The 12319-nt window shown below is 38.4% G+C and overlaps 1 protein-coding gene across 10 annotated transcripts in view; it reads right to left on the bottom strand.

The window, feature by feature from the left end:
- The window catches only part of foxp2 (forkhead box P2), a 118746-nt gene that overhangs the window by 57488 nt on the left and 48939 nt on the right, over nucleotides 1–12319 (bottom strand). For 5 of the 10 annotated variants that reach the window (XM_055189853.2, XM_055189858.2, XM_055189861.2 and 2 more), the window contains one exon: nucleotides 10491–10668. The exons of the other annotated variants lie outside the window; for them this stretch is intronic. In XM_055189853.2, the coding sequence (XP_055045828.2) occupies nucleotides 10491–10658 (168 nt within the window). In that variant the 5' untranslated portion in view covers nucleotides 10659–10668. The remainder of the gene's footprint in view (nucleotides 1–10490; nucleotides 10669–12319) is intronic. 10 annotated transcript variants of the gene reach the window in all.

Raw genomic sequence — 12319 nt, 5'->3', positions numbered from 1 at the left:
AACGTATATAAATATAAAAAAAATAATATAAATATTAAAAAAATATTGAGAAATAAACATTTTTATTTACAGTACAGTGCAAACACTGCAAAAATGACTTTCTTACATAACATTTTTGTCTTGGTTTAGGTACAAACATTTAAATATTCTTAAATCAAGATGCATTTTCCTGATGAGAAAAATTACCTAAGAAAATAAGTCTAGTTTTTAGACAAAAAATAACAAATTTAAGTGAATTTGTGCTGAAATCTGCCAATGGGTTAAGAAAAAAATCTTGAATTTTTCTGGAATTAAGTGTTTAAGAAAAAAGTAAACTTATTTTAAAATATTTTAAACCAAATTGGCAGATTTTTTTGCTCGTTTTAAGCACAAAGTTACCGAGCCCCTAAGATGACATTGGAGTAAAAAAATCTAAAGTTTAGTTTCATGTGCTCACGTGAAACTTTTTTGTGCGCACTTGAAACTTTCGCATGCGCACGTGAAAATTTCTCGTGCGCATGTGACAAGTTTCAAGTGAGCACACAAACTAAAATTTATTTATTTTGTTCTCCATGTCCCCTTAGGGGCTCTGTACAAATTCACTTAAATTTTATATTTTTTTTTGTCTAAAATCTAAAAACTTATTTTCTAACGTCATTTTGCTTATTAAAATGCATCTTGATTTAAGAATCTTTAGATATTGGTACTAAAAACAAAACAAAAAAGCTAAGTAAGAAAGTTATTACCATCATTAGATTTGTTCATGCATAATTATTTCTCAATCTCTTTATCAGAATACAACCACAAAATACAGGAAATTCGTATGCAGTAAAACTAGAAGCTAATGTGTTTAAGTATTTAGTGTAATCTTTTATACTTAGCAATTAGCAGGAACCTGCAGGATGTCTTAAACATAAATGAAATAAAACCCTAATGTCTAAACTCTCAAAAAAAAATTAAATTCTGCCATAAAGTAAGATCAAACTATTTTTTTTCACATTTTGTGTACATATTTCCTGCATTTTTGTTTGTATCTTAATAAAGAGAGCGAAAAAATAAATATGGATGGTCAACTTTGCTAAGACAACAAAGCTGATGAAGGCCTAAGACTTTTACACAATACTGCATATTGATAATAAACAAATATATAAAACCACTGATCTAAGTGTTCATTTAGATCAATCTCTAGTGTGTGCTTGCCACATACCCAGCAGACAAAGTCAATAGTATAGGTCTGAATGTATGTGTGTGGCACAAGCTCTTATTCAGTTACCCACAATGTCGACTGATCCCCAAGTGACCATTGAGGTAAATCTAACACCTCTGATTATGGTGCAGTTAACCTCAGACGGCCAGTTGTGGTTTCTGCCCGCATACCTCGACCAGAGGAAAATATGCTGAGTTCTACGGGGGGTGGAAGCCCAAATCGGCTCCAATAAGAAAAAGCGACTACAAGTGCCAGAGCCACTCCATGTAAAGACAAACTATTGTTTTCAGTCTTTTCACTGTGCCCGGTTGATGGATCTCCCCAGCTCATCTCAATGAGCATCGGGCCGCTCCTCAGATCAGCGGAGTTAATAGCATTACATCTAGCTGGTGGAGGGCCAATGCATCTCAGTCAATCCTCTCCGCTGATGGAGCACTGGGGCCCCGGGCCCTCCCGGCTGTGTGTGCCAGCGATATGCGGCGTTTGTCTTGTGAATATTCCAATTACAGCGCGTGCCTGACCTTTTGAGAGAGCGGGGCTGGTGTAGAGTTATCTTCCCTCCCGACATGCGGCGGCTATCAGTCAAGGTTTTAGCATGAGAGAGAGAGAGAGACAGATACGCTCCAGAAGGGTTTCAGACTGATTACAAAGAGCTATGGATTGTTACGGAGACACACGCATACTGGGAGACGCACAGCGATTAAGATGCATTCAACGCGTGCCATGGCCAAGCACGTATAATCGCAGAGATAAACATATGTGTTCACTCAAACACGTCCACTCCGTGTATTGGTATCCCATGTATCACCACCGTAATCAGCCGAACTGACTGTGTGACTACTCTCAGTTCTGTAAACAAACCCTGAAACGGGCCTGTGCGTCTTTTTTCGGGGCGAACAAAGCGTGAACGAAGTCATACTTTTGGAGCTCTATACCTCACCAGGCCGCAAACAGCTAATCTACATCTTTCATTGAATCAAGAATGGAAATTCTGAAGAAATGCTTCTTTTTCAATTTCATGCTAAGGGAGCCTAACTTGCTGGATGTAATTTCTCCTAACAAGAAAATTCATCACAATGTCGTTCACTTAATCTGACCACGAGCAAACCCCCACTTTCCTCTCCATCTCAATGCTTTTTTCTTCCTTATGCTTTGATGAACGTCTCTAAAGCATCAGCATCTCCTCTATAACCTTTCTGACCACGACAATCACATAAAAAGCACACCAAAAATGCATTATTATTTATTGGGGCTACATGAATACAATAACAAAAACAACCACTGTTATTTTCCCTTCAGTAAACCTGTAAATCTCACCATAAACAAATGATAAACTCAAATATCAAAATTAAATTTATATCAATTATTACAGACAAAATGCTTGTTTGAGCTGCCTAATTTAAAGGTGACATCTTAAAGGTGTAGTGTGTAAATTGTAGCGGCATCTAGTGGTGAGGTTGCGAATTGCAACCAACGGCTCAGTCCACAGCTCACCTCTCGCTTTTGAAACACATGGAGAAACTATGGTAGCCGCCACCGGACAAACATGTCATCGTCAGAGACAACTTAGTAAAAAAATGTCCGTTAAGGGCTTCTGTAGAAAAATGGCGGTACAAAATGGCGACTTCCATGTAAGGGGACCCTCTGTGTATGTAGATACAACGTCTCATTCTAATGTAATAAACACATAACGGTTCATTATGAAATGTCTATATAAACCCCTGATCATATAGTTTTATATATTATTTGCATTTCTGTCAAGAGATCCTTCTGAAAATTACACACTGTACCTTTAACATATATCAGTGCCATTGTTTTGTCTTAAGATGCATACCAGTATTGTTTTTTGTAAGGTATGCTCGTAAAAACTTCTTAAATGTCATAATATAGCTAAGACCAAGTTCTAGATTAATCTAAACCCTGTCTGGGAAACTGCCCCATATTGTTTTATTACACGGTCGTTGGAATGCTTGATTCTAATTGGCCAATCGCAACATTCGCAGGTTTGTTATTACGGGATAACAACCGCTCCAGACTAATAACACACGGTAACCCAAATGCTGCAAATCATTTTGACAGGTACAGTTTAATATTACACAAAAATGAAATATAAATATGTATTTTAATAACATGTATGACATTATATTTACAAATGATTAACCACATAGTGTATAATAGACATTTGAGCATCTTGTCTTGTCTTAAAACCGAAAGTAAACTTGTTTTTCTCACCGAAGGTCAGCATTTGTTAAAAATGAGGTAATAAAATATTTAAAATCAACATTTAATGTTTCTTACCTTACTTATGAGTTAAATAGCCATGTAATAAGCGGGATAATGTAGGCTACATAGGCAGCTGGTTGTAATTGCAGAAATTCGCCCTGACAATGTGATCAGGACCCGACGCGAAGTTTCATGGGTTTAAATTCTACCTAATATAAAATGTTTATAACCATTTTTCGCATTAATAAACACTTATTTACTGAACACTGGTGTATCTGTACCAGAGGTCTTCTCGGGTCTAAAGAAATGTACATGACCCGAAATAACCCAAATCAATTTTTACTCGAACCTGAGGTAATTTTTTTTTTTTTTTTAAGAAAAATGCGACCCAAAATAAACCCAAAAAAATTTGACCCCAACCCAGTGGCATTTTTTAAAAATCTAATTGGACCCAATGTCACAAGCGCTCTTGGCAAACAGAGTAGGGGTTGGAAAAGGACTCGATGCACACACGCAAGATAGTTTGGGTTGACTTGGGTCCTTTCGAAACTATTAGAGCCAAACCTGCTCGGGTCGGACCTCTGGTTTTAGGATCTAATTGGACCAGTGAAAACCTCTAATCTGTACCAAAGTTTATAATCGCACAGTGCTTAACTACACTCCCTAACCGTGTCAAGCTGCTTAAACTTCTCTAATCTTCACAGATTTCGCAAAGACAACTGCAACCAAACAGCGTCGGAAAGGCGGCGTCTCCACACACCTAGCGGGCTAATTCATGCATCAAATAACTTCTGGTAAATACCTCAAGCAATAACAATCGCATTTCAATTGAAACGGAGTTGCATTGGATGATTTGAGCGTGAAAGCAATATCAGCTTAGCGCCAAATCAACCATGGAGCCACGCACACAACATTAATTCATGTTTTGCATACGAAGACAGCGTTTCTTATCGCCATGTTCACTCACACACACAGTATGTGTTAAGAGAGTGGTATCTCAGCTGTTCGCTGGCTAGTGATGAAGACTTTAGGCCAAAATGACAGCGATGGAGAAAGGGGATATAACATTCATCCTACATCCGAGCCCCCAGAAATATCAACCACAGAGACTGAAAGCAGAGGCTAAGTGACACATGCGTGTGTTTGAAAAGCCTCTTGTGTATTTGCGAGCTGAGGACGGGCTTATTTACAGCATTTGTTGGAAAGCCCCGAAGAGCCGCGAGCTGAGGGTCTCTTACATATGTATTCAGTGTCTGGGGGCAGTGAGCTATGAGCAGGCCAGACGTATACTCGTATGATCTCTCTCTCTCTCTCTCTCTGCATTATAAAATTCAAATATTCAAGTGGGAAAGCAACACCTGACTACACTGTGCATAGTAAACAGCGAGAGAGAGAGAGAGAGAGATCAGCTCTGGCAATCGTAGACCTCAAACTCCTTAACCAGATTTACATCATTTTAATATCTGTCCTAGAAAACCTTTACATACAAACATCCCCAGGCAGGCGTTTCACGGGTTGATTTGTTACTATTCATGGATAAACCGGAGAGAAACTGTAATACTAGACATGCTTGTTAAATTCACAAGGCTCCAAAGCTGCCTTCTAGAAAATCCTGCCTCTTGGTTGTCAGCTTAAGATCCTGGGCATCTGCATATATGAGCTTTTTAAGCTCTGTTAAATGGTTTGTGGTGTCACAGGCTGTCAGAGACCCAAAGTATGAAGTTCAGAACGCTCCGCTTTCAGCCACCGTGTTGTTTTACAGCTTAGTCCTGTTTTCTGAATCAGGAAACGTTTCATTCGCTTCTCTGTACTATATCTGGGGTTTAGGCGATGGACTACGTTACCCATAACAGGGTTCCCACACCTTAGTTATTTTCAAAGTTCTTTCAAGAACTTTCCAATACCCTCAAATTCAAGGACTAAATGTGGGGACACATTTCAAGTGAGAGCAAGGTTACATCGTGTTACCTTTTAAGATACATTGTTACAGTTCACTTTTGAGGGAACTCGCGCTGCGTCACTGCGTTGACAATTTGGGGACGCCTCCAGAGGTAAGTACGTTTGAATGTGTATATCAAATTCAACCAATGCTGAGGCTTAACGACAAAGACAGGGTGACGCAGGTGCAAGGAAGTATATCGCTATCTGAAATATTGACAAAGACGGCGTTACAGGGATGCAGGAAGTATGGCAAGGGAGACGCAGCGTCTCGTTCCCTTTTAACGCAAGACATTTTCTTGTGTCAATTTTAGTATGAATCAACATTTGCATACAGAAGATATAAGCATTTAAAGCAAACAGTTTTGCACGTGTGCTTAAAAAGTCTAGATTATGATATTATCCTACACTACACAGGGAGTAATATGGATTTTTTTTTACTTCTGGCATAAAATAGATTCAAGCACTTTCAATGACCTGTATCTAAGTATGTATATTTTCAAAAACTTCCCAGGGCCTTGAACCCCCCCCCCAGATTCACAAACTTTCAAGGATTTCAAGGACCCCTGGCATAAACACCTGCAGTATAGTTGGATGGTGTTATCCAGAGTATATATCGGCAATGGATTCCACCTTAAAAGACGTTTATAGATTTCAGTGCCATTCATTTTGTCTAAAAGGGCAGTTAGGAAACATCAAAACTGAAGGAAATGAGAGGAGTGAAGCGCTCATTGATTTTTACCGGATGACTGAAGTTTTATTTACACAGAGAGGTTAAATTTAATTGCCAAACAAGAGCAGGTAGTCAAAGCCGTGGCCTGGTGGAGTATAATAAATAATATAAATTGTAAATAAAAGTGATATATATATATATATATATATATATATATATATATATATATATATATATATATATATATATATATATATATATATATATATATATATATATATATATATATATATATACAAAATCTAAAGCTTAAGGCGAGTACATCCCCCAAAGGTACTAATCCACCCATGTGTAAAAACTAGAGACGAGTGTTTGTTTCCGACAGATTTCACTCTTGATTCTCTCTCTCCATCCACCCGCCCTGTTTCGTCCCTCGCTCGATCTCTCTTTCAAAGCCATAGCTTGACATTTTGTCGGTCTCTGGAGAGGCCATCGGGAAATGGAGTCACTACACTGTAAATTTCATTCAGCTACATGGCATGAGGCCTAAACACAGATGACCACCGCATGATCCGAGCTCGGTGTGGTCGCGCGGCGATAACAAAATAATGCTCACTGTTTTCTGGAGACTCAAGCCGTGAGTCCCGGTATCTTGCCATGTCATCGCAAGAAGCGTCCGAGCTACCCGATAGCAAAATGTTAACCGTAAAATATAATGGTGCTTTGCTTGCGATAGAGTTACAGTGTTTTTTTCTTCTCAACGAGAGCTTTATGCAATGTGATGTATGCACGTGTGTGTTATTTACACACTGTAGTGGAGGAGTCTCGGGCCGGTGTGATAAAGCTAATGAGGTTCTTTGTGCTCGAGTGTAAATGAGACAGTCACCTCGCTTTCCCTATCTGCGCGGTGGAGACTCCAGGGGTGATTACTGCTTTAAATTATGCTCAAGGGCAAAGCGCCATTTGCATCAGAGGGGCTTTTATTTGGCTGATGAGCGGCCACAGCCGTCATCACCCTGCTTGAAAATGTTGCGCTCGCAGCTCCCGGTGGACGGCGGCGAGGGGGGGAGACGCGTTGTTTGTGTGGTGTCTTCGCATTACTTTGTTACCTTCCTTTTCTGAATGACAGTCAATGGACCCTTAGAGACCCCCATCCTCCCGCCCTCCTCTTCCGAACGCTAACGCGTTTGTGGGGTGATGATAGAAGAAGACTCCTTGAATATCAATTAACACGCATGGTTTTTCTCTCTACTATGCTTGTGTTTATCGCACCTTTTGGAGTTTTATTTTATGCGTGCAAAGCTTGACAAACATAACGAATCATATTTAGATTATTGGTGCATCCCCTTCTCCCCAAATGGCCCCTTTAGCTGAGATACTACCTCCGATTTCATTTGCTCGTACACCCGGTAAAGAGGGGGGAAATATGGCTGACATTGGCTGTCAGGCTTCTCATCTTAAATTCTCCTCAAGCTAAAATGTCGGGTTAATTGCTGTCATTTTTACACCAGGCCAGTGACTTACACAAGGCTTCCTGTAACAATCGCTGCAGGGACACATAAATGAACGCTGTCCTTTGCATTTGGACATGACATTCATAAATCCATATGCAAGTTTCGCAAATAAGCAGAGCCTGAACTGAGCCGATTTGGGAATGATATACAGCGAGATCGGAAAATGTTACTACAGCCAATAAAAACACGGGATGCTCTGACATGTCATGGATATAAAGAAGATATTCGGGGAGAGGAATAGTTCACACAAAATTTAAACAGTGTGAAAGTCAAAGTGACCACTGCTGTTGCAGTAATAAAAAATGTGCTTTAAAAAAAAGTGGTCACATGGCTTTACAAATTTTAAAAACTATATATTAAAAATAATATATACACGTGTAAGTAAATTTTGACATAATTAATAAATCAAATTTGAGTGAACTGTCATGTTAAATTTAGTGAGGGACTGAAATTGTTGGATGGTGCATTATAAAAGTTGCTGTAATAAATCAAACAGAACAGCTGAGCTTTCGCTCTAATGCACTCCAGAACCAAAGACTTCCTTTCCAGACAGGAAGTACAAGAGCAGAGCCAACTACACAATAAATCCTTCAAAAACACCACATTATTAAATCATCTACAGTCATACTACATCACATTATCTAAAGATCGATGCGAGGCTCCTTGTATAGACACACTATAATAAATATAACAACATTAAAAGCTCATTTACAGTGGGCCAAAATCAATGAAGTTGTTGAATGGCAGTTTTCTGTTTTTCTATCATGTGGGAATAGCAGTGCTGTGAAGTTTACTATGCTATGTGCACATTAGATATTTATTGCTATTTCAGTATACTATTAAGAAATAAGTCACAACAGTCCATAAATGGTTGTGCTTAAAATATTGATTTCGTAAAATCAGGAAGGCCAGATTGTCACACACATTGTACTTTTTGGCACTGATGCTAAATGAAGCCTAAAGCATTATTTTAAATATAATTGCATTTGAACTCTTTAATCATCTCAAACACATCTAACATACAGTGCAAAAATAAAATGATTCAGCCATCCATTATATGGATGTGCAGGATTTGTGTGAGTGTAGCGCGTGCGAGAGAATCGTACAGAAAGTGTGTGAAGTTTACAGCACCTGGACTCTTTAAAAAGCCTCTAGAGTCCTGTTAGCCGGTCCACTCATTTCAATGTGTCTGTCTGTCTCGCTCTTCTCCATCTCTATGGCACTTATCTCTACACTCCTCTGCTTACACGGCTTTTCTTTTCACTGAAAGCACAGACTATCTACTGTAACACGAAATCTATCATGCACTTGTACAGGAATGATAAGAAGAGATAAATAAATTATTAATAAATGCATATTTCGACAAAAATATATTTGAAAGGTTTGTAAAAGTAAGCAAAATAATAAATATTGAATAATAAAAAATAATAAACACTGTTAATAATTTTTTATATTTTTTGTTTTTTCTATATTTAAAAAATAACAGCAATAATGATATTTATAAATATAAATTAATAAATAAATATAAAATTCATTTACAATGACAACTTTAATTATTACATTAAAATTTACCAAAATTAAAAAAAAAACTAAAGTGTATAGTTGAGCGGAAAGCATTCATCTTGCACACACACAAATGAAGTGTGCGCACATTAAAACCCAAGTCAGTAATAAGAAAGCGGGGGGGTTGACCCCAATCAGACACGTGTGTGTGTGTGAGAGAGAAAGAGAGAGAGAGAGAGAGAGAAAGAGAGAGAGAGACGGGCACTGTGATGATGAATAGGGGGTGAGGCCGTGAGATGGGGGTGCTGTTGTAATCACCAGCTGGAGAGGATGACCGGGGGGGGGGGGCATGGGTGTTCACAGGAGCCCACAAAAGAGCCACAGGACACAGTTCACCCTACTACACCAATCCAGTCTAACCCATACATCCACGGGCTGCGTTCACCACAATATATACACACACACCGTATATACGCAAACACTCAGTTTCTACATTTGTAAAGATGACCAGACAACTGCAAAAGACAAAAAAGTGGGCTAAATATTAGAATAAATTACATTTAAAATTTAAACTAAATGCATATGACAAACAAAATATTTTACCATTACAATTTGTAAATTTTAGTAGTTTAAATAATTAAAAAGTTAAAACAGGATTGTGTTTTAACAATTAACTAAAGTTTATAACCTAAAATAAAAAATACTCAAATGTCCAATAATAAAAAAAAAAAATCAGAGGCATGTGCAAACACGCAATGACAAACTCATAAGTGAACACACATTTCACATCGCCCGCAGACCGTCTCTGAGCTCGGCATGACCTCTGATGTCGCTGTCAAACACATCACTCACTGAATACAGCATTTCTGTTGTTCTTAAAGTCCCACTAAAACCAAACTACAACTTGAAAATGACACACCAGCCCCCATGTACACTTATCCAGTGTATACAATATTTTGTCAAAAAACAAACAAACAAACAAACATATTGGTCACACACGACTGAGTCGAGCTGCTAGACAGATTTTGAGAAAAAGAGGATGCCTGTACACATCAAATGACGTCGCCCTCTAGTGGCTGCTAAAGATACAAACTTCACCATCTACTCACACCGAGCAAAGCTGCCTCTGTATTTCACACCCCTGCACACAAACACCAACACTTCTCCAAAAGATGTCAAACACTCCAAAACCATATAGCCAGTCAATCAAAACCCTAAATATGCAACACCACCAAAAACACACCAAAAACATTAAAAAGTCCAGTTCATGTCTAAATACACAACAGAGGGGTGTCAGTCATACATACAGCTGTCTAAGTGAATCTAAGCCCTGTGTGAAAGCCAGCGAACGAGAGAGAGAGAGAGAGAGAGAGAGAGAGAGAGAGAGAGAGAGAGAGAGAGAGAGCAAACGCGGCAGATGACAACGAGCGGGGGGGAGAGAGACGCAACTTACCTGCTGTTGTTGCAGATGCATCAGTTCGACTGCGCTTACTTCACTGCTTGTCTCCCCACTTGATCTTCCATCTCTAACGCCAGCATCTAATTGGCTGGTTAGGCAGCTCATTCCATTTTGACTCATTGAACTGTTGCTTATTGTCTCATTGGCCGACTCCTGCATCATGACTTAATACCTAGAAGTGATTAAGAGGCACTGTTAAGGCTCTTGTTACAAAACCCTTTTTTTGCCTCCTAAAAAAAGAAAGGGGGGTAAAAGAAAAAAAAAAAACGGTGCGAGGAAAAAAGCTTTCCATTATCAAGCCCTGCTCCCTTTGCAAATTAAAGCATTTAACAGGGGGGAGGGGGTCGAATTACGCATTCACTGTGTAAATGAACCAATACAAAGAGATGCACGTTCTTTATGCAATTTATTTTTTTTGTGCATTTTATTATTTGTATTTATTTTTTAATGTTTATCGAATAATACATGTAGGAACATGTATGCAGACCGGTTTTTCCTTAGCTAACTCTCTCTTGGTGTTCAAACGACCTAAAATATCCCTCATCTTGACAGCGTTTGAGCTTTGCGCTGCGTCTCGACCGAATGAAGTTGCTTAATGACGCACAGCTAATCATGCAAAATTAAAATTTGGTACAGGAGGTGAAGAGAGAGGGGAGGAATTACAAATCACATGCTTCTTTTCTGTGATGAACGATATAATGGTCTTTCCTTTTAACTGAAGCTAAATAAAATTTGCCTGCTAGCAAAATGAGAAAAAGCTTATGTCACACATACAGTAGACTAGTCTCTCTCTTTCTCTCTCTCTCTCCTTTCTTTTATTTTAATCACATTTCAAATATTCATTATTTTCCTACATTTAGTGCTGTCCGTAGAGCTCGATTAAAATTCAAACACCAAATTTAAACAGAACGAAAAAAATGTACACGTCAATTTTTACTCTCGCAAATAAATGAAAGATATTAAATTAATTTTCCTGGCATCTGTTCGATATGAAAACGGGGAAGAGAATTGCACACAAAAAAAATCTTACGAATATCACTAATGATTGTGCTAAAAACAGCATAAATTATGCATATTACCTCTTCTCTAGTAATAAATGTTTTATCATTTTCCCTGCATAAATGCTCTGTATGTTCACAGGAGCCCTGCCAAGATCTGTAGAGACCCTCGCAATAAATAAAAGAATCGGTTCGACCCAACAAATGCAATTCAAGGTGTGTTCTGCATAGCTAATATTACCCACAAGAGTCTCCTTAACACACACACACACCTCCTCATCATTCTGTCATATGCATTGACCACACCACCACATTACACATTTTGTTCCTGACTGTTACCACATTAAAATATAAACAATATTAATTACATTAACGGCGACTGCATCCGATATAATATCCCTAATCTCACCGATTTATTTTTAAGTAATTCTTTCATTTATTTCTGTGACAGTTCTTTGCGCAGATTAAACGCATCAATTTTGTCACCTGCTATGCACGGACAATTAGCAGCCATCATTGAATGAGTGCGTACAGTAACCGCTTATCAAACGCTTGACACAACAAAGTGTGCTTAATTTTTAGATCAATAAATCACATTTTACATTTACAAATTAGAGAGGCTAAAGCAGCGTCCAGAACCAAAGCAGCATGCAATAAACAACTGTGAAACAAATAATCCTGCCCAAAGAAGATTAAAACACCAAAAAGGAGAGATCTCTCCAGAAGAAACACAAAGCTGCCATAGAGATTAGGCGACTAATAAGTATTCAAATTAGGCATAAATTTTACATGCCCCATGTTTAAAATATTCAGAGAAGGGCCGCT

The sequence above is a fragment of the Misgurnus anguillicaudatus genome, chromosome 1 (assembly GCF_027580225.2).
Source record: "Misgurnus anguillicaudatus chromosome 1, ASM2758022v2, whole genome shotgun sequence".
Classification (NCBI taxonomy): Eukaryota; Metazoa; Chordata; class Actinopteri; order Cypriniformes; family Cobitidae; genus Misgurnus; species Misgurnus anguillicaudatus.
Note: the sequence above shows the minus strand (reverse complement) of the source record. Positions and strands in the feature narration are given on the sequence as shown.